The sequence below is a fragment of the Rousettus aegyptiacus genome, unplaced genomic scaffold, assembly GCF_014176215.1.
Source record: "Rousettus aegyptiacus isolate mRouAeg1 unplaced genomic scaffold, mRouAeg1.p scaffold_m13_p_9, whole genome shotgun sequence".
Taxonomy (NCBI): domain Eukaryota; kingdom Metazoa; phylum Chordata; class Mammalia; order Chiroptera; family Pteropodidae; genus Rousettus; species Rousettus aegyptiacus.
In genome coordinates, this window is record NW_023416312.1 from 87,388,529 (window position 1) to 87,409,317 (window position 20,789).

Below are 20,789 nucleotides of genomic sequence, written 5' to 3' on the forward strand. Positions count from 1 at the left end.
GTAATTGACCTTTAAATTTATTGCCAATCTGATCCTTGAAAATAGTATACCATTTGAGTGTGTACTTTCCTAATAACTGGTGAAGTTAAGCAGAGGTTCAAATATTTACCAATCATTTGCATTTCTTCCACTTGCATCTCATTATTCATAGACTTTGTCAAGTTTTCTATTGGCTTGTATTTTTTTTAACAATTTTTAAAAGTTCTTTCTATATTATAGATAGTAACCATTTGTTATAGGTACTGCAAGAGATTTCTCTCAGTCTGCATTTTCTCTTGTAACTTTATGTTGGTTTTAGGCACACAGGTTTTCTGTGTGTCAGTTGATAAATCTTTCTCTTTATGACTCCCGAGCTTTGTGTCATGCTTAGGAAGACCTTCCCCAGTGTAATATATGTATTGTAATATATTTCCCACATGTACATTTCTATACACTCTTTTTGTACTTTAATAGTTTAATTTGTATGTTTATATCTTATGGTATTTATCTTTGCATAAAACATGAGAAACAAATTGGGGTAAGGGGAATTAAGAGCTCAGTTTTAAATATATTAGGTTTGAGATGCCTATTAGAGGAGAGGTCTGGGTTTAGAGATATATATCAGAGTCATAGTTACATAGAAGATATTTAAAACTCTAGGGCTGGGATCATCAAAGGAGAGCTTATAGAATCAAAGAGCCCAGAAGCAGTCAATCCCTGAGGCAATCCAAGATTTCGAAATTGAGTGAAGGAGATTAGAAAGGAGCCAGTGAAGTCAGAGAAAAACAAGAGAGAGTAGTGCCATAGAAGGAGCCAAGGGAATGTTTGAAGAATAAAAGGGAGTGATCAATCCTGCTAAATGCCTCTAAGAGATTGAGTAGGATAAGGACAGAGAGAAGTCATTGAATTTAGTAACATCGAAATGATTGGCAACTTTGGGAAGAGCCGATACATCAGAATGGTGAAAATGGAAACTTCACTGGAGTGGGTTTAGGAGTAAAAGTGAAGGCGAGAAGTAAAGAGAGTGATCAGTCACAGACAACAAGTTTAGAAAGTGTTGCTGTGAAGGGTGACAGAGGAATGGAAATGGAGGCGGTCAGATTGTTAAATATGAGAGATACATGACATACTTGAATGATGATAGAAATGATTCAGCATAGAAGCAGAAATTGAAATGGGAGAGGAGGGGGATAATTGAGGTTTAAAATATTTGTTTCCAAGTGAACAGCCAATTATCTTAATACCATCAGTTGATTAATCCATCTGTTCCCTACTGATTTGAAATCTTTAAAAATATGAAATTCCTCTTTGTACTTTATAGTCTGTCCCACTGATCTTCCATAACTTGAGCTTCCGAGGTACCAGGACAGTTTTCCAGTTATGTCCATCGCTATTTACCTCTTTTATTTTGGCAATTGTTTTCAATTTGTAAGAATTCTGTCTTATTCTCTGAGTATTTCCTTTCCATAGCAGGCTAATTTTGTTCAATGGATGCAATATTCTCTTGGACAGCTCTCAAGATACTACTTAGAAATTTTAAATATAGTCCACATCAACTTTTCCTTCAGAAGTCAGTTGTTTTGCTTGTTCATCCTAGTGTTTCTCTATCATGCTCTTGGTTTTCCTTGAATGTATGGTAATTGACCATTTATATGAAAGATTAGATTGCTACATTTTGGCAACTAGTTTGAGGTCCTCAGAAGTTGTAAAGGTCCCTATCCACCTGACAGGCTTTCTCTCTGAATGTGGCAGAACTGTGCAGGTGAATAGTTGGGGTGTGCCAACAGGAATATACCATTTATGAAGCATGGATAGGGAACAGATTGCAGCTAGAGGTTGGGAAAGTGTCATATTAGTGCTTTAGAGGATTTAACTGCCAAGATGCCTTTTGTCCCCATATCCTTATAGTGGCCCTGAAATTATCGGCATACTCCCTATTTCTCTCTCCAATGACAAAGTTCACTCTGGGCTCCGTCTCTTTATTAAGAGGTTCTCACTGTGCACAGAGTTGGATAATAGCCCAGTTCTTTGGCAGACCCTTAACTAACTTCACTGCTTTCTGCTCCATGACACTGTAACTCCTAGCCCCTAAGAATTTTTAGCTTTTTCTTGGGCTCTATTTGGAAGATTCATAATCATTTTTCCAATATCTTTCTCTTATTCTTGTGTTAGCAGGGTGTGGGTTCCACATCATAACTTGCAGAAATTTCTTATTGTTTCTTAAAGATTATAAAACAGTGGTTTAGCATACAACTCTAGAGTCAGACTGCCTGGCTGGAACGAGCTCTTAACCTCTCTGTGACTCTACTCATTTTTAGCATTGGATAATAATAATACCTATTTTGTAGAATTATTTAAGTGGTTTAATACATGCAAATTGTTTAGTGAAGTAGCTGGCCCATTGAGAGCACTGAATAACCAACCATCAGACATTTCATTCCTCTGGTCTGCTGCTGATACCTGTTCTGGCTTTGTAGAACTACTCTGTATTTTTGCCTTCTTATTTTTATATTCCTTCTGGCATTTTAGTGGGGTCCTAGGAGGAAAATGAGATTAACTACATTGGCTCAGTCCATAACCTTGAAGTGAAAGTGAGCACGTGCATTTGAAAATAAGAAAAGTGAACATTCTAAGTTGTTAATTTTCTACTGTCTTAAATTTCACCTTTTCTTAATTTGCTTAGAATTGCGCAGTTGTAAGAAACCTTAGAGCTCCTTCAACAGAGCACTCTCATTTTAAAAATGAGCAAAGAAATAAGAAATAACTTCCCTAAAGTTATGAATCTTTTTAGGGGAAGATCGCACACAAGAATCAAGATCTCTTGCCTCCTAGTCCGATCCTCCTACCACTAAAAATAAGTAGATAAATAGCTACCACAGGTACCAAGGCTATACATTTCATATATCTCTGTGCTCGTCCTGTGTGACTTTCCTCCTCATACACCAGAACTGTCCCTCCTATTTTAAAGCCAATCCTTCCACCTGGACTTTGATCCCATCCTCTCTTCCTGCTTTCTCCAGAGTTTTATATTATTAATAATACCTTCATTTTGTAGTATATTCAACCTCTTGCCCTTAACTGGATTCTTTCCATTGGCCTTTAACCATGTCAAAATTCATCCCTTTAAGAAAAAAGAACAGCCAACTCATTTCACCCTGCATACTCCCACTCCCAGTTTCTGCTCTATCTTTTCACACTCTTTCACTTCCAAATTTATGCAAAGTACCTTACACATTGCCAATATTTTCCTCTTCTCTCATCCCGCTTGAATCTGCCTCTGGCCTTACACTCCAGCAGACATCTCTCAATTTCTCACTAAGGTCACTTATGACCTCCATGCTACTAAATCCAACAGAAAAATTTTCCGGCATCAGATTCTCCCCCTTCTCGGCAGCATTTGACCCATGCGACTAGTTCCATCATCCTGAAACATGTTCTTCTTTGAACTTTAAGATACTAACACTCTCCTGATTTTTATCCCACCTCCTTGCTGATTTTTTTCTTAGTAATGTTTGCTGGATCATCATTTCTACCTGCCTAGTAGATGCTATGGTTACACAGGCTTGGTCCTAGTTCTTTGTGTCTCACTCTTTACTCTCCCTGGGTGAGTTAGAGCCCAAGGCCTCTGTAGCTATCTATATATCATCAGCCACCAGATTTATATTGCTAACTCAGACCTCTCTCCTTACTGACTACAGTCATCTCTTCTTAGATGGCTCAAAGACTCCTCAAAATCAATAAGTGAATGCATGAGTAGTGATGGAGAGAGAAATTACTGAAATAGTCACAAATAAACATATGACTGCAATGGTAATAAATCGGTATCTGGTACTATACTAGGAGAGTCTCTGATAAGGAACCCTGACTTAGTCCAGAGCCTTCCCTGTAGAAAGAACGCCTGACCTGAGATCTGAGAGGCCTAAAAAGGTTTCCTTCTCACTTAGAGGAAAAGTCAAAAGCCTTAGCATGGCCCAGGAGGCCCTGTGTGATCTGGCCCCAGTCTCCCCGCTTAACTCTCTCCTGTCCAGCCACGCTGGCCTCCTCACCCTTCTGTGAACAGACAAAGAAGCATGATTTCACCTTTTGCACTTGATGTTCCCTCAGATATCAGTACAGCAGGTATCAACTTGGTGGTCTGTTTTGTTTGTTTGTTTTCTGTTTGTTTGTTTTTACCTCAGGGTTCTGCTCAAATTTTGTCTTATAAGAAAATATTTTCTTGACCACATTATATAAATTATCACTTCACCCTGGCACTCTTTATTTCTTTTTTTGGCTAAATTTTCCCGATTGATTTTTCTTCGTAGTACTTATTGCCATCCTACATATACATCTACTATATGTATGTATACACAAACATAGGACGTGTGTGTATTTATTCCACAAAGGCAGGAATGTTGTCTGTGTGTTCCCTATAGAACAGAGCTCCCAGAATAGTGCCTGACACACAGTAGGTATTTAATAAATATTTGTTAAATTAATATTGTTGAAACAGAATGAAGGAAGTAAAGATTGGCTCTATGGTTTGGGGCCTAAATAACGGTAACACTTCCTGAGGTAATACTGAGGATTTTTCAAAATGAGGATTGGGACCTTGTGCTGCAAACCTCTAGCTGGAGTCCCTAAACTGCTTCATCTATTGTAGATTCAAAGAGGTACTGACAAGTCCAGAATCCTACGGGTCTGGGCTCCCCTTCTCTTACCGTGGGGAGAGAGGGAAAAACTAGTGATGGATTAAACTGACTATCAATTCCGGAGACTAATAGTGACATCAGTTTAATCCAAGTCCCACAACTGATGTTTCAGATGTTATTGACTCTGTGTGTGGTTTCCGGGCAAACAATTGGTCGCCTATTTTAAGAGACAATGTCGCTAAGTGCTTTTTTTTTTAATGCAAAAGAAAGAAATAAAAAAGAGCTACCTATTTTCCTCATTCCTGCAGGTGCCCAACCCGATTGACTTGTTGGAGTGCATTTTCTGCATTCTTAATAGATAGCTAGCAGGAAATGTCTCGTATAGCCCTGCAGAGGGGCAGAAAACAGAGAGGGGAGGGTACAAAATCCCCAACCCCTGCTTCCGTCAGCACTAAGCTGCTCTAAAGGGGGTCAGAGAGCTCTGGCCTTAAAAACTGCACTTTTGCCCAGCCATCGCTTGGGCATCTACATCTTGCTCTGTCTCAGCTGATGGTTGAGAACTAAGGTAGGAGAAGCTGGGGACTTTTTTTTGATAGGGGAAGGATGGAAATTTAATTGGGAAAGAGTCGGGGCATAGTGGAGGGGGGAGGAGGCATGGGGGAGCAGTGAGCATCACATACTTTGCTCGGTGAGATACAATCTGGTCCCTTTGGGGCTTTTTTCCAATTCATCATTGTGACAACTTCTCTGACTCCCCACCCCACCCCCGGGTGCTGGGTACCGTTTTGCGGAAGGGTGGTTAGTGTGTCTGTGCAGACAGACTGTGGTAGAGTTGAGGTCGAAGAGTTGGCATTGGATTCTGTGTTAAAACATTTGTGCAGGAGATTAAAATATTTGTTAAAATAGCTGTGCAATATTTCAAGGTCTACTTGGAAGAATTTGGTGTCTGTATATTTTGTGTGTTGGAGAAATTGCAAGGTAGGTACTTTTGTAATTATGCTGTTCTCACTGCACAGCTGGCAAAGCTTGGCCTTGAGGTTCTGTCGGCAAGAGGCTTTTACTACAAGCTAGGAATTGATACAAAAACATCTGCTCTAGGAAGGTCCTATTATTTCTTCTGCCTTACTGATATCCCCGTAGTTCCAGCTTTGCAGCATCCTCTTCTAAGCCAGACCTACCCTGACCAATTCGTTAATGAATAAAGAGACCCTTCGCAGAGGGCTCTTCGGAGGATGAAACTGTTTAAGTTTCTCCAGAGGTGCAGCGGGATGCAGTTCTGCAAAGTATTAATCCCAATAACATTTCTCACAATTTTAACATCCCTCAAAAACAGATCTTGTCCAATGAGGTCTGAGTGCAGCCCAGAGAACTGCTTGTGAGCTGAATTGGGAAAATAGCCCATGGTTTTGCTTCAAATACATTCCTATGTGTTTGGGGAGGAAAACAGGGCATACTTGTGGTTTATTTAGGATCCCCAGTTGCTTACGGTCTGAGCCCTCCACGGTGTTGGGGGCTGAGATGTTGCTTCTGACTTTCTCTATCTCTACCCTTTCTTGTGGTGGCCAGGTGGCCTGTGGTCTCTACCCAAGGAGACTAGGAGCATGTTTCAAGACCCTGAGGTCCCAAGTGTTCACCCAGCTGCTTCCCTCATGGCTTCAGGGAGACTTTGCAAAGATAGATTGCAAGCTGTGTCAAGCCCAAGCCTAGAGCACTGGCCATGGGCAATTCTGAGAATAAGAATCCTACAAAGGCGCTAAGCGGCTCTTGCAAAGAAAGGCTTCAAGGAGAAGCCCCAAGGGAGCACGCAGATGATCTGCCCGCATTCCCTAAAGGAAACCTGATGGCTGCTGGTTTAGAGTCCTGGCTCAAGTTTTCCTAGAAACTAGAGGCCAGACCTTCACATTTGGTAGATGGAGAAACTGAGGCCCAGAGGGGAAAGAACTATTAGTCCCACCAGATACACAGTAAGGGACAGTGGGAAAAGGATAGACATTGAAGCTAAGAGAGATGTGGGTTCAAATCGCAGGTCTGCCACCACCTAGCCGTGTGACCAGGCAGTTTATTTCACGTTCTCTAAGCCCCAATTTGCTCATCTAAAATGGGGATAATAATATCTACTTTAAGGGTTGTAAAGATTGGAGAAAACATATGTATAGTTTCTGGCACAAAGTCATAGGTATTCTGTAAATTGTAGCTTTAGAAAAAGTGCTACCTCCACATTTACTATTACTTTATAATTTGTAACACCTTTGTTTTATTATTTTTTTGCTATTTTTGAAATATATTTGACATAAAACATTGTGTGACTTTAAGGTGTACAACGTGTTAATTTTATAAATTCATATATTATAACATAATTGCCATTTTTAGCAATAATTGGCACCTCTCATGTCACATAATTATCCTTTCTTTTTAGTAGGTGGAATAATTAAGTTCTAGTCTCTTAGCAGGTTTGACGGATGATGATAATACAACATTGTTGTCTATATTTCACTGTAATGTGCACCTGATCTTTAGTCCTTATTTACTACTTGTTGCAAGTTTGTATCCTTACACAACATCTGTCCTATCCCCCTACTCCTACTCATTGGTAACCGCCAATTTTCTATTTTTACAAGTTTGGCTTCTTAAAATTATACATACACACACACACACACACATATCATACTGTGCTTGACTTTCTCTGACATCTCATAATGTGTTCAAGAATAACAACTTTGCTTTATTTCTACAACTCTGAGTGTCTGAATATATTATATGCTTTTTCATTGAGGAATAATTTAACTACAGTGAAATACACAGATCTTAAGTATACAATTTGACGGCTTTTGACAAATATAAACATCCACATATAACCTTCACCCTTATTAAGATGTAAGACATTCTCAACACTCCTGACCCTTCCCAATCTCCCCCCCACAGGCAACCACTGTTCTGGCCTCTATAACCAGAGATTATTTGTCCCTGTTTCATATAAGTGAAATCACATAATATGTGGTCTTTTCTGTCTGGCTTTTTTTTACTTAACATGTCTTTGTGATTCTTCCATGCTGTTATGTGGATTGGTAATTTGTTCCTTTTTATTGCTGAATAACTTTCTATTGTATGAAAATGTCACAGCTAGTCTGTTTTCCTGGTGATGGACATTTAAGTTGTTTCCAATTTGGGGCTATTATAAGTAAAGCTATATGAACAGTCATGTACAAGTCTTTGTGCAGACATACGTTTGCTTTTGTCTTGACTATATATAGAAGTGGGATTGCTGGGTGATGTGGTAAGCGTACGTTTAACTTTGTAAGAAACTGCCAAACAATTTCTCAAAGTGGTTGTTCATATATTTTTTGAAATAAGGATGTAATGGATTCATTTTTCAGGTAGTGCCTGGTTATGTTTAGTGTAGCTATGGACTGCATGAAACAGATTGATGTGCTCAATCAAAGGTTGCTGTAGACAATACAGTCCAGTTATGACTGGGGCTAGAATGATTTTGAAAGGAAAACTTGATAGAAAGAGTCCCTTGCTCATTGCTAGATTCCTTCCTAATGTGCCCATCACAATCTGTTGATGCTTCTAGCAAAAGCATAAAAGAATAGGCTGCAGAGTTTATATATTCCAATCTCTTTTATTTTTTCCAAGAGGAATCTGAAGCCCAGAGAGACTGAGTCCTTTCTCAAAAGCCAACAATCCCAGATCTTCCTGACTCCTAATTAGTATGATTTCCTTGCATTGTGCTGTCTCTGCATGAAATGGAGTTCAGCTATTCAGCTATTGTTTACTAAACACCTGCATTCTTCTAGGTGCTAAGGATAAAGAAATGAATAAGAAACAGGCCTCCATCCCCAAGGATCTCTCCTAGACTACAGAGGGAGACAGGCTATTTAACTCTCCTCTTTTTTATTATATTCAAAATAATTAATAGATTAAAAGTATCTTTAGCTTGAGCACTGTGAAGTCAGATTGGGTGGCCAAAAGTAAAGGGGCATTCAGTTGGACTACTTTTTTAGTTAAAGGAAGGCCACGGCATGTCTTGAGTGACTGCTGTGTGCCATTTTCTGGCCTGGGTGCAAAAGAACAGCCTTTGTGCTCAAAGAGCTCACAGGTAGGATAAAATGATGGAGGCCAAGTTTAAGGCAATTCAGCAAACAGCTATTGAATATCTTACTCAATTGCAGACCCTATTCTAGGTGCAGAGGATATGGTGGTGAGCAGAGCTGACAGTCTGATAATCTTTCAGGTGCTTTTCACCAATGCCGCCACAATATATTAGTGTAAAAGTGTGTGTGTGTGTGTGTGTGTGTTTCAAAATCTGCATTTGGTTCAGAAAATGTGTGTCTGGAGGCCTTAGGACTGGTGTGGTTAGTAATAGCCAGTTTCTAAGTTGTGGTGGGGAGTGGGAGCAGGCCACTATTATACATAATCTCTGGCATCTGGCAGAGTGTGAGAATTTGATGTGTTTTATTATCTTGCATGGAAGTGCTTAAGGTGAAAAGAAATGCTTACTATGAAAAGGGAAATTGTAAATACCCACTGGATCGCTTAGTCAGCTCTACAGGGGAGCTCACTCCTTTGTCTAGGGGGATTTACATATAGTTTGAGAGGGGGAAGGCGCTTCTCCAGAAGGCAGGTTACTTTGCAATTTGGTCTCTTTTTCTTTTCTGTTTTCTGATGTTCTTCTAGTCATGTTGCTAGATAACTCTATTCTTTTGTAAGAAAGGACCCCTTCAGCACTTCTTAGAACTCTGTCTTATTGTTCTCTGAACACTGATCAGACAAGCTGGTCCTCAGACCAGCACAGACTGGTTGTTGAGCCTTGTACTCAATAAGAGCAAACTGTTTGCTCCGCTCAACCAAACTGTAACCAAGCCACTTGGAAAAATATTGCCAGTAATATTTTTCATTTAATCCATAGCTGTCACCTGTGCCACAATGGAAGAAATAAAGACGAGTGCCTCCCAGATGCAGGGGCCTATAAAGACCGAGTGGAATTCCCGGTGTGTTCTTTTCACCTATTTCCAAGGGGACATCAGCAGTGTAGTGGATGAACACTTCTCCAGAGCTCTGAGCAATATCAAGAACCCCCAGGAATTGAGCCCCTTGAGCCAGAGTGAAGATGTGGTCCTGAAGAATGGTAAGCATGTTGAGAGGAAGAAGGCTGAAATTCCCTATCACTGAAAGACGGTTCTCTGCTGCTTTTAATGCACTTAGACATGTGTATATTTTCTGAAGGCAAGTCACACTGTCTAGTTGGAAGCTGCCACCCCTTTTTTAGAAGTTTAATGTGAAAATGAACACTGTTTAATCAAATCACCGCCTATGTCATTGTTTCCTCAATTGTGTTAAATGCTGGGTTCATTGCTCACTACAGCATCAGAGCACCACGACTGTTTGCTATTGTCACCATTATCAATATTATTACTACTACTACTACTGGCCTAACAGGGGCGGAAACACCAAAGTATTCATGATATGAAAAAGTGTGTCCCATATAGGTACATGCAGACTCCTCAACTAATAGTGGATGATCTGGTGATCAGGGGCAGGGCCAGAACGAAGTAGATGAAGTTTTGCTGCATCCTTCTCCTCATCCTTTACAGTATCGGGGTTGTCTATTTCATACACTAATTGGTAATTAAAAACAAACAAAAAATGCATTCTTGCATCTCAAAACAGTTATTTCAAGTGCTATGTCAAAATGTGCTCATAAAAATATCCAGGTTTGAAGAAAGACATAAAAATTAAGCTGGAAGGGCTGCAGTATTGCTTTCATGGACCCTAGACACTTTTGCCTTCGTAGGCCAACTTATTCCATAAAAAATATGAAAAAAGACATTTCGTGGCTGCACTTGTATAAAAACAAATATAACCCAAGCTGGATTCATTTTTATATATTTATCATCATTATTATCTTTATTTTTTCTTCCAATTTTAAAAGAAGTTAAAACATTTTCATAGGCACCTAAAATTATTCATGGGTGCTAGGCACTGTCTGTGCCTGCTGTGCCTAATGGAGAAGTCACCCTGCCAGCTGGATGTGAGTCGATAAGGTTCCTTGTCAGTTTTTTTTTGAAATGTGCAAATAGACCAGGGTCTCATTGATTTTTTTAAGAGCTCTTTATGGCAGTTGCTGAGCACACATGTTGAATCCCTTGCTCTCATTGGAGGATGTATATGCTTCCAAGTGAGGCCTCTGCAGGGGAAGAGATCACCTGTTTTCAGACACCATCATGCTGTCTTTGATCTTTGAGTCTGGGCAAGAAGTTGGTAGATATCTATACTCACCTTTGCAGAATTGACTTCTTTCCTAGAAATTCTTTTACCAGCAAATGACGTGATTTTCTCAGAGCTCTGAGTTAAGTAAACATGTGGAAGGGGATGGTAGCAGCACATACTAAAGGAAATGCTATGGAAGATATTGTTTAAATGGGTACAAAGAGGTGGGTGGAGAAGCGGGGAGGTGATATCTAAGAGTGTACTGAGTACCTCAGAGCAGGAGCAAGAATGACTGATCTTGAATCATTTGGGGAATTGGTATGTGGTAAATGGGATTCAGAGCATCTATCTAGCTCCTCAGAAGGGTCAAAACCTCAGGCTCTTCATGCACAGACAAGTCTGCCATATTTGGCTCTTCGGCTCTTTGACTCTTTGATCTAGATCTGAATACATTGACTCAGATTCATTCCAGTCACTCCCTGGTAAGTATTATCCATCTATAGTCCCTCGCTTCCTCTATCCTGCTTGCCTAGTAAAAACTAACCTGACATAAAACCAACTCTCAAACTGTTGACACATTTCTGTACAGCAAAACTCAAAAGAGGTGTCCATGTATACTTTGTCCTCTTTATTTCCACCACTGCTCCTTAAAATCCACTCCTTAGGCTTTTATCCTCATCGCTCCTTGAAACCACTCTTATCAAAGCTAGCCAGTGACTTCCACTTTCCAAATCCAATGGTCCTCTCTGTCCTCATCTTATGTGACCTATCAGCAACATTCGCTGTAGTAGATTGCTCCCTCTTGGAAATACCTCCTTCACTGGGATTCTATAACATCATACTCTTGATTTTCCTCTTATCTCCCTGGTTACTACTCCTTCTTAGTCTCCTTTACTAGATGATCTTCTCTATTTACCTTCTAAATGTTTGGGGGCCACAGGACTCAGGTCTCAGACAATTCCTCTATCTTAAACCTACTCCCTGGGGGATCTCTTCCAGTCTCTTGGTCTTAAATACCATTTGTATACTGATCGATTCCAAATGCATAGCTCTAGTCCAGAATGGATTTTATACCTGTCTATCAAGTTGCCTACTTGATACCTTCACTTCACACATCTAATAGGAATCTCAAACAAAACAAATTCCAAACTGAACTCTTAATCTCCCCCTCCACCTGCTTTGTTCATAGTCTCCACATCTCAGTAAAAGGCAGCTGCATCCTTGTAATTAATTGAAGTCATGTTTAACTCATCTTTATCTCATACCCCATGTTTAGTCCTTTGAAAAATTCTGTAAGCTCTAATTTCAAAATATATCCTAGATCTGACCACTTATTCCCATCTCCACTGCTATTGCCTTGGTGTGACAAACCATCATCTAATCTACTCTCTGGATTTTTGCAGTAGCCTCCTAATTGGTCTCACTGCTTCTGCCCTTGCTCCCCTGCAGTCTATTCTCAAGATAGTGATCAGAATGATACCATTAAAATTAAAGTCATATCGTAGCATTTCACTTGGAATCAAATCTAAAGTTTTTAATGGGGCCCAACCTCATTTGGGCCCTTGTTATTTTTCTGATCTCATGTTATACAATTTTCCAACTCACTCACTCCAGTCTAGCCTCTTTGTTATTTATATAGGACATGCCAAGCACAGTCTTGCCTCAGGCCCTTTTCATGTTCTTTCCACTCTCCCAAAAATGTTCATTCCCTCAGATAATTACATGACTTTCCCCTTTCTTCATTCAATTCTCCATTTGAATGCCCACTCTTCATACAGGGCTTCTCTGAAAAATCTATTTAAAAAATAGAATCTTCACTTTGTCACCCTCTGTCTTACCCTGTTTTGTTTCTTAGCATTTGTCGCCACTAGGTATATTATGTATTTATGTGTTTCTTTCTTGTCTCCTCCTACCCCCTAGACTCTGAATTACATGGCAGCAGAGACTCTGGTCTGTTAACTGCAGCTTTCCAAGTACCTAGCCCAATGCCTGACATATGAAAGGTGCTCCATAAATATTGCTTGAGTGAATGAGATTGTGATTTGAATTACAAGGTATTGCCTGTGTGCCACAGATGGAGTCACCGTATAGAGGGAGTATCGTGTGGTGTACAGCTTTAGAATCAGGCAATCTGGGGCCAGGCCAACTTCATTTTTTGTTAACAATATGGTCTCAGGCACATTGTTTCATCGCTCTGTGCCTCAGTTTCCTCATCTCTAAAATTAGTATTATTTAACTATAGAGAAAGTCAATGAGATAACGCATGTCTAGTGGCACATAGTAAGTGCCATATTAATTATTTGTGTGGTGGTGGTGCCAAAGCTTGACATGTGTTTTTAAATGGCTAGAGTGTATGTGAGTGCTGCATTCAAAATATTAAGATCACAGAGCAGCAGGCCCCTTCTGTAAGCCTTTAATATTCCAGGGGCGTCTGCTGTGTGGCAGCTGTTTTCCATGCCTTTTGACTTCACTCTATTTTGTAAAGTCCTGGCCCACTAAGAGAACATGGACATGGACATGTTTTTTGCCCAAGCCAGCCTTCGCAGGCCAAACGGAGAGGCAGTTCTCTTCTCTACCTACCTTCTTGGTTGTTGCATTTTTCCTGTGAGAATCTCACATTTCCCTTGACTAAGAAGATGTCTCCCACAAAGAGTGTGGTGTGGGCTAGGAAAATGTTTGTTCGGCTGGTTGTGCAAATGAAGCAGAGAGCCTGTCTTCCTCAAGGCCTCTCTTTTATCGAATTTAGGAGTCAAGCTTCTCAGAAGTTCTGCTGCCTCAGGGGAGGGCTCCATGAAAGAAAATGGCTCCCCAGTGGTTCTCACTGGAGGCGTTATATGAGATACATGCAGCTTCAAAAATATAGTGGGAAATTCATAAAGTGGCCATTTCTTACTGTGTGCATCCTCTCAGCCCCTGAGCCATGCCTAGAACAGACTTGCATTCATGGGCTCCCAGCACCGACTGGGCCACATTCTAAGAGCACCCTGTCAAGCCAAATATGCAAAGGCCGAATACAGACCTATGTGGCTAGGAAATGCCATCAAATTTCCTGGCTGCCTTTCGCAAATCAAAGTTATTTTTCTATTTACTTATGTATAATTTATACTGGCTGTACTTCAGAAAACACAAGTTGAGGGTATCTTTGAATTAATCTCCTTTTTGTTTTTTGTTTTTTAAAAAAGGACATTGGTGAGTTCAAAGTAGATAACTTGAGAGGCTTCAGTAGTTACCATTTGGAGTGGCATGGTCCGGGTGAATTTTCCACCCTGAATTCTTCCTGTGTGGCCCCTAGCCCAACCCCATGCCTGACAAAATTGCTCAGGGGCTGCTGAGAAGGTGAGAGTGTACACCTGAGAGCCCAGAGGCTTTTTATATCTGGTTTCAGGGGTCCCAGCCCCTTTCTCCCCTCCTCCATAATCTAGTAAGAGTGAGGAATAAATTCTGCATTTCTTTTTTAGTGCGAATATTATATGAGATATAATATAATATTCAAGGGCCAGTTGTTTACGGCCCTTGTGAATACTGACAACTTGATGTCTTCCTTTCCAGTCAGGGAGAGGAAACTGTGCCAACATATACTGAACCCATACTGGATGCCAGATACCAGGCTATAATTACTGCAGTCATTTCAGTGATTTATAAAGGTCAAAGATGGACAAACTGAATCTATGGTGTTAGAAGATAGGAAAGTGGTTACTTACCTTCAGGGAAAAGGGAGGTTAGTGACTGACTGGATGAAGACATGAAGGGAGCTTTTGGGATGGCTGTCATGTTTTGTTCCTTGATGTGGGTGCTCATAACCTAGTTTGTGAAAATTCTCTAGCTGCACACTTTATAGTTGTGCATTTTCTTGCATGTGTATTGTACTTCACAAAACCACTTTACAATGAGTATTCATATCCTCACTTTACAGAGGAGGAAAATGCAGCTGAGAGAGGGTAAGTGACAAAGCACATCACAACAAATGAGTGATAGAGATTGAAATCCAGGTCAGTCAGATTCCAGAGCCAGCCTCTTGATTACTTCACTGTCCTGCCTTTGTAGACCTTAACAACACCCTAATGAGAGGGTTAATAATGCCTATAAGAACTTGCTAATACTTTTTACAATAGCTAACATTTATTGAGCACACAATCCTGTGAGCCAGGCCCCTTGCAAGGGGATGCCACACGGATTATCTCTTTGAATCCTCACACCAACTTATTACTTAACTCTCATTGTGCCCAAGGAAACCAAAGCTCAGAGTCAAGTGACTTGTTTAGGATTCCACAGCTAGTTAGGGGCGGCTATTTACAACCAAATCAGTTTGATTCCAGATCCTGAGCTCTTAGCCACTTTCAAATACTAGCACATGTCCTGTATTTCATCTCTATTTTCAGTTGGGAAAAGGAATCTGGGTAATCATCAAAACACTAGGTACCCTGGGGAGGTGAATAAAAGAGGGGGTGGGACTGAGCAGGCCCTCCCAGTGCCCTAAAAGAAGACTGTCTCCTGTAAGCTCTCCCTCTGTCTCCAGTGTTATTTTCACCTCAGCTCATACAAAGAGTATAATACAAAGAAGGCAGACAAGGGAGAGTCAATGTGTGCGGATTGAGCAGGCCAAAGTTTGGACTTTTCATGGTGCAAGATGTGAGTATGTGTTCTGAGGGTTCTTGGTTTCAACTTCATCATAAAGCAGGATTTTATGAAAGGCAGAGACAGAGGACAAGGAAGCAAAGAAGAAACAATAGATGGAAGGAAATCAGGCAATTATGTATTGATGTTTCACAACTGTGACTCAGATTCACTGAGTCAAGAGGTTTCTTAACTTTTTACTTAAAAATAACTTTTTCTAATGTTGAAAACGATGTGTTAATTTTTGAAAATTTTATAAAACAGATACGCAATCAGGGTACAAAACCATTTGTGCATCTATGCACATATAGTGAGCTTTACAACATAACATCATTTTGTACATAACAGGCTGTAATTATTTTTTTAATTGACAATAGTCATATGCCATTACATGTTCTACTACATTATTTTAATAGCTTAAGAGTATCCTTTTTATAGCTGTATTAAAGTTTTTGGACATTTAGATTGTTGCCAGTCTATTGCTATATTATACATGCTATATTATAAATTTTTACACCCATCATTGATTATAGCCTTAAAATAAATTGCTATCAGCACAATGACTGGGTCAAAGGATACACACAAATTTTAAGGTTTTGACATATACTGACAAATTGCTTCTCAGAAATGTTATGCTGACCTGCTATCCCTCTAACCCAAGTAGTGTGGGAAAGTGCCCAGCTTATTACGGTGCTCTTTGCAATGCTGGAGAGGCATAGCCAGAAAGTGCATGAGGTTTGGAATCAGACAGCTCTACCACTTGCTAACTGTGTGGCCTTAGGCAAGTTACTTTAACCACTCTGGTTTTCATCTGGGTTGCTGTGAGGATCACATAAGATCATGTATGCAGTGTTAAAACGGTGCCTGCTCCATAGTAAGTGCTCAATAAGCAAAAGCTGTTCTAGATTTAGTCATTCATGCCCACCTCTGATGTATTCTTCCTTGGGAGTGGACACACACTGAGCAAAGATTTCTGAAATCTCTTTAAGAGCCAGTATCTACACCATCCTCCACATCAGCCCTGAAATACTGCTGCTGTTTCTGGTTTTTTTACTCAGTCCCTTTCTCCCCTTGATTCTCAGCCCTAGGTGACTAATGGCAGGGAGGCTCCTTGGGCTTCTACATTATCATTTTGTTTTTCCCTAGGTTGATTACCTGGAGTGTTGCAAACTAGGAAAGAAGCCTATGAATGTGAGCCCAACCTGGGTTTACAAATCAAAGCAATGATTAATAATAATAACAGCAACAGCTATCACTTATTGAGTACCTTTATGTACCAGGCACTGTGCTAAGCCCTTTATGTGGATTGTCTCACTTAATCTCATAAAAGTCCTGAGAGGATCCAAGATGGAAGATAACACGCTAAGTATTCACGCAGCTAGGAAGTGGTAGAGCTGAGATGGGATTCCAAGCCTGTCTGACTTTCAAAGTCTATGCTCTTAACCACTTTCCATGCTGCTCTCTTCAGTATAGAAAGATTTAATGTTGAGGAGTGTGTGTGTGTGTGTGTGTGTGTGTGTACGCGCGCGCATGTGTTTTTAGAGCGTGGACATGTTTGTGTGTATATGTGTGTGTAAGTATGTGTGTGCATGTGAGTGCATGCATGCATGCATTCATTAGAATAATATTTAGTGAGGGCTGGACACTATGCAAGGTCCTGAGGATATGATAGTAAACAAAAGAGAAATGATCTCAGTCCTCACAAAGCTTACTGGCTGGTGGGAAAGATAAATGGTGAGTGAATAAACAAACGGATGAATAAATGAAGAAATTACAGTTAGGATTACTGTTATGAAGAAAATAGCACAGTCACAGAGTGTAGCAGGATAACAAATTTTAGATTATAGAGGTTCAGAGAGAGCCTTTCTGAGGGAGTGACTTGTCTGGAATAAGGAGGCAGGACCACTATGCAAGAATAGAGGAGAGAGACAGAGACAGAGAGAAGGAGGAGGAGAGGGAGAAGGTAGAGGGAGGGAGGAAGGAGAGAAAGAGAGTTGTTGAGGGTGGACAGCAAACTCTTTAGTGCCTAGAGACTCTTTCTCTAGAGGGTTCTGGGAGCTCTCAGAGCTGTATATAGGTAGATGTGAGTGCTGTCTCTGGGTTTCCTTAAGAGAAGGGGAATGGCCTGTGAGTTTCACCCAAAAAGGGTAAAGTGGGAAATGGAGACTAGCACTCTGTGAACGGGAACTCTCTTGGGACCAGAGGCTTCAGGAATTCTAGAGGCATGGATGGTACTAAGAGGCAGGGTGTAGAGGCTCAGAGTTGGAGTATGTGGAATTGGAAGCATTTTATATTGTGAAAAAAAATCTAGCTTGCCCCAAGTGTCCCAGAACCAAAGTATTCCTTACCTATTCTCCATTCATTAATGTAGTTGGGGGTTTTAGAAGGCAGCAGAGTCTTCCTAAGGCTTCTTATCTCATCTCCAGAGGTAACTAAGAGGAAAAACTTGAATAAGAAAGTGTCACCAGGGTCACTTCTAGCAGCAGCAGCAACCTTAAGCCAATCCAAGCTGTGGTTTAGGGTACCTTCATTGGTTTATGGGGTAGATGGTTGAGGTCATGGGACCAGTAGGCCCAAGAAGCCTGAGAAAGGATGACCTACCAAAATTCAGGGTCTCCACTCCATAGGATACCAACACCCAAGCCTGGTCTGGAAAGATAGTTTTCCCAAGGCCACCCAATGCCTATTATTGAATTTAGGATTGAGATACTCTGTGCTTCCTCACTTGCTCTCATCTAAATTGTGCTCTGGTGTACTCAGTAGCCAAATGGAGCCTTGAACAGTGGTACACTGCCCACTTCCCTTAACATTTCAGTCAGAATTCTGGAAGGGAAACAGTTAATAGAAATATTCAAAGCACACTAGGACCCTGCATTCAGCACCTACGCCATATGTATGAGATTGTAAGGCCAGTTTAGAAAGAAACTGCCCAGTTGTCAGAGGCTACACATTATTTCTAATTTGTGCTTAGGACATGAAGTACCCTCATTGAATATGAAGCATGGACAATGATTATACTATCCACTTAATCAGTCCATTTGTGCTATATAGTGCCTTAAATTGCTACTGGCTTGCAGATAATAAGTTTTCAAAAGTAGCATTCACCCTCAGCAACAAATCTTAATATATGTTTCCTTGCTTTTGGTTCCATTACTAGAGGCCAGCTATCATCCATTCCTCATTGTGAACGATATGAAATGTTGGGCAGAATGTCTCTGCCACATAGGTTAGGGCTTTTTCCCCCTCATCATGTGTATGACATGAAAAGCTATAGTGGTGGGTGGAAGCACTCCAGTATTACTGGGCAGACTTCTCAGACATTTTTATCTTGTACAAATCCAGGCAAATTAAACATTCAAGAGAGCTAGGAGAGGCACATGTGGAGAGGAAGGAGACCAGACAGCCTCTCCAGGCTTCCGATCTCCCTTTGTCTCTACACCCATAACATCCCTCCCCACTTCATTATCTTTGATAGATGAGAGGCTTCAGGTTTTAAGTATCATCTGTCAGAGCTCCCTCCCTCATCTTCTCTTGCCTGAGTGGGTTTTGAGAATGGGGAAAATATCCATCTGTGTCATGAACTATTCTAAACTTCTTGAGAACTCAGATTCAGCCACTATTATAGGCACAATTAGAATTAGTGTCTTTGAGACCAAAGGAGACTCCAATCCCATTAGCTAGTCCACAAGAACTTTGCAAGAAGAAACTGAGTTACTGCTTGACTTTGAACATTTTGCTTTTGTAAAAAGAGGTCCAAGTAACCACTTCCCCCCTTCATTACTTATCAGTCCAGCTTCGATTCCTACTTGGCTAACCTACTTTGCTAACTTGGTCCAGTCTCGTAATACCCCCATGCCCCAGATCCATCTTGAAAATGGAGTTTCGACCCCTACACCTGTGTAAGTGACTGACACAGGCAAGTGTTACACCCTTTTCTGGAGTCCTCTTATTCTGTGTACTCAGAATGTCAGCTACAAAAGAAAGCCACACAATAGCAACAACCAAACACAAATCATTTTTAGTCAAGCAATTCTTCTAGAAAATTTTCCTCGAGGGGCTAGTTGGACAAGGTGCAAAGCTTACATACAAAGGTGCTCATTGCAGTGTTGTTAATATAATTGAAAAACAAAAATAACTGAGCTGCCCACAAACACCATGTTTGTTAGTCACATTACTACCTATGATGAAATACTGTGCAGCCATTTAAAAAGCTGGTATTGGCATAATTCATTGCTATAGGATGATGGTCATAATATTTTAATGATGCAAAAGCAGCCTTAAAAACAACCAATGATATGAAAACAATGCATACATGAATAGAAACAAATCCTAGAAAGAAGTACACCTAACGCTGGGTATTGGTGGTCTCTGGATATTATAATTAAAGTGACTATTTTTTTTTACCTTTTCTACATTTTCTTCACATTAAAAAATATAACATGTATTAACCAGAAAAATATTAAGTTACTTGCATTTTGAAAACAATAAATGAATATCTAATGTCTTCTAAATTTTTCCTTCCCAGATATTGACATGCCTCCAAATCAGTGGCGTTTCTCTTCTCAGTGGACAAAGCAAGAGCCAGAAACATCTTTTGCAGATGATGCCACCAACTACAGCATGAATGGGTTTGATCCCATGTCTATGGATCAGTATTCAATGTCCCTGACAGGGAGCCCCTCTGTTCAGCCTGAGGAGCTGTGGCATTTCTCCTCCCCAGAGAGCCCCAGTTCCTCAGAGCCTGACTATGCTCATGTCTTCTCTGCTGGGAATCTGATTCCAGAGACCCAGCCTGATGAGAAATATGAGTCTCTCCTAACTCTCCTCCAGCAAGACAGAAGTGTAGCCCAGCCTCAGCAATCTGCCATGTGGGAGGATTTCAGCTCTGCTCAGATAGCTGGAAGCTCGGAATTGCCCTTCAACCTGCCTTCCAGCTCGGCCCACTGTAAGAAAATGCCTCCGGATATTTGGAGGCTTACCCCTGTTTGGTTGGGGTTGAGAGTGAGTTGGCATGAGATTGGGTGTCAAGACTAATTGCTGCCACTCCGGACATGGGGCTTCTGAGGGACAGAATGTTCTGCGTGAATGTTCCATATATCTTCGCTAGGCTTCATTGACATTAACATTCTAATGACTAAAGGGTCATATAGAGAGCCAGCCAGATGAACTTGGCTGGGAATATTCACCAATTCTGTTGACTTGGACTTATTCTTGAAAAATGATGTGTTACTGCCTAAAATTGTAGGGTCTGCATTCACCCTGCATTCACCTCACTGTGAGCCACCAAATAATCCATTTGTAAAACCAAGAATTCTGGCATACCTATTGACTCAAACTCTATCCTCCAAACAGGTT

At 40.6% G+C, this 20,789-nt stretch overlaps 1 protein-coding gene across 1 annotated transcript in view; it reads left to right on the top strand.

The window, feature by feature from the left end:
- The window catches only part of VGLL1 (vestigial like family member 1), a 33,093-nt gene that overhangs the window by 6,025 nt on the left and 6,279 nt on the right, over positions 1-20,789 (top strand). Inside the window, exons 2-3 of the mRNA XM_016127516.2 lie at positions 9,520-9,738; positions 19,960-20,379. Of these exons, the coding sequence (XP_015983002.1) occupies positions 9,537-9,738; positions 19,960-20,379 (622 nt within the window). The 5' untranslated portion in view covers positions 9,520-9,536. The remainder of the gene's footprint in view (positions 1-9,519; positions 9,739-19,959; positions 20,380-20,789) is intronic.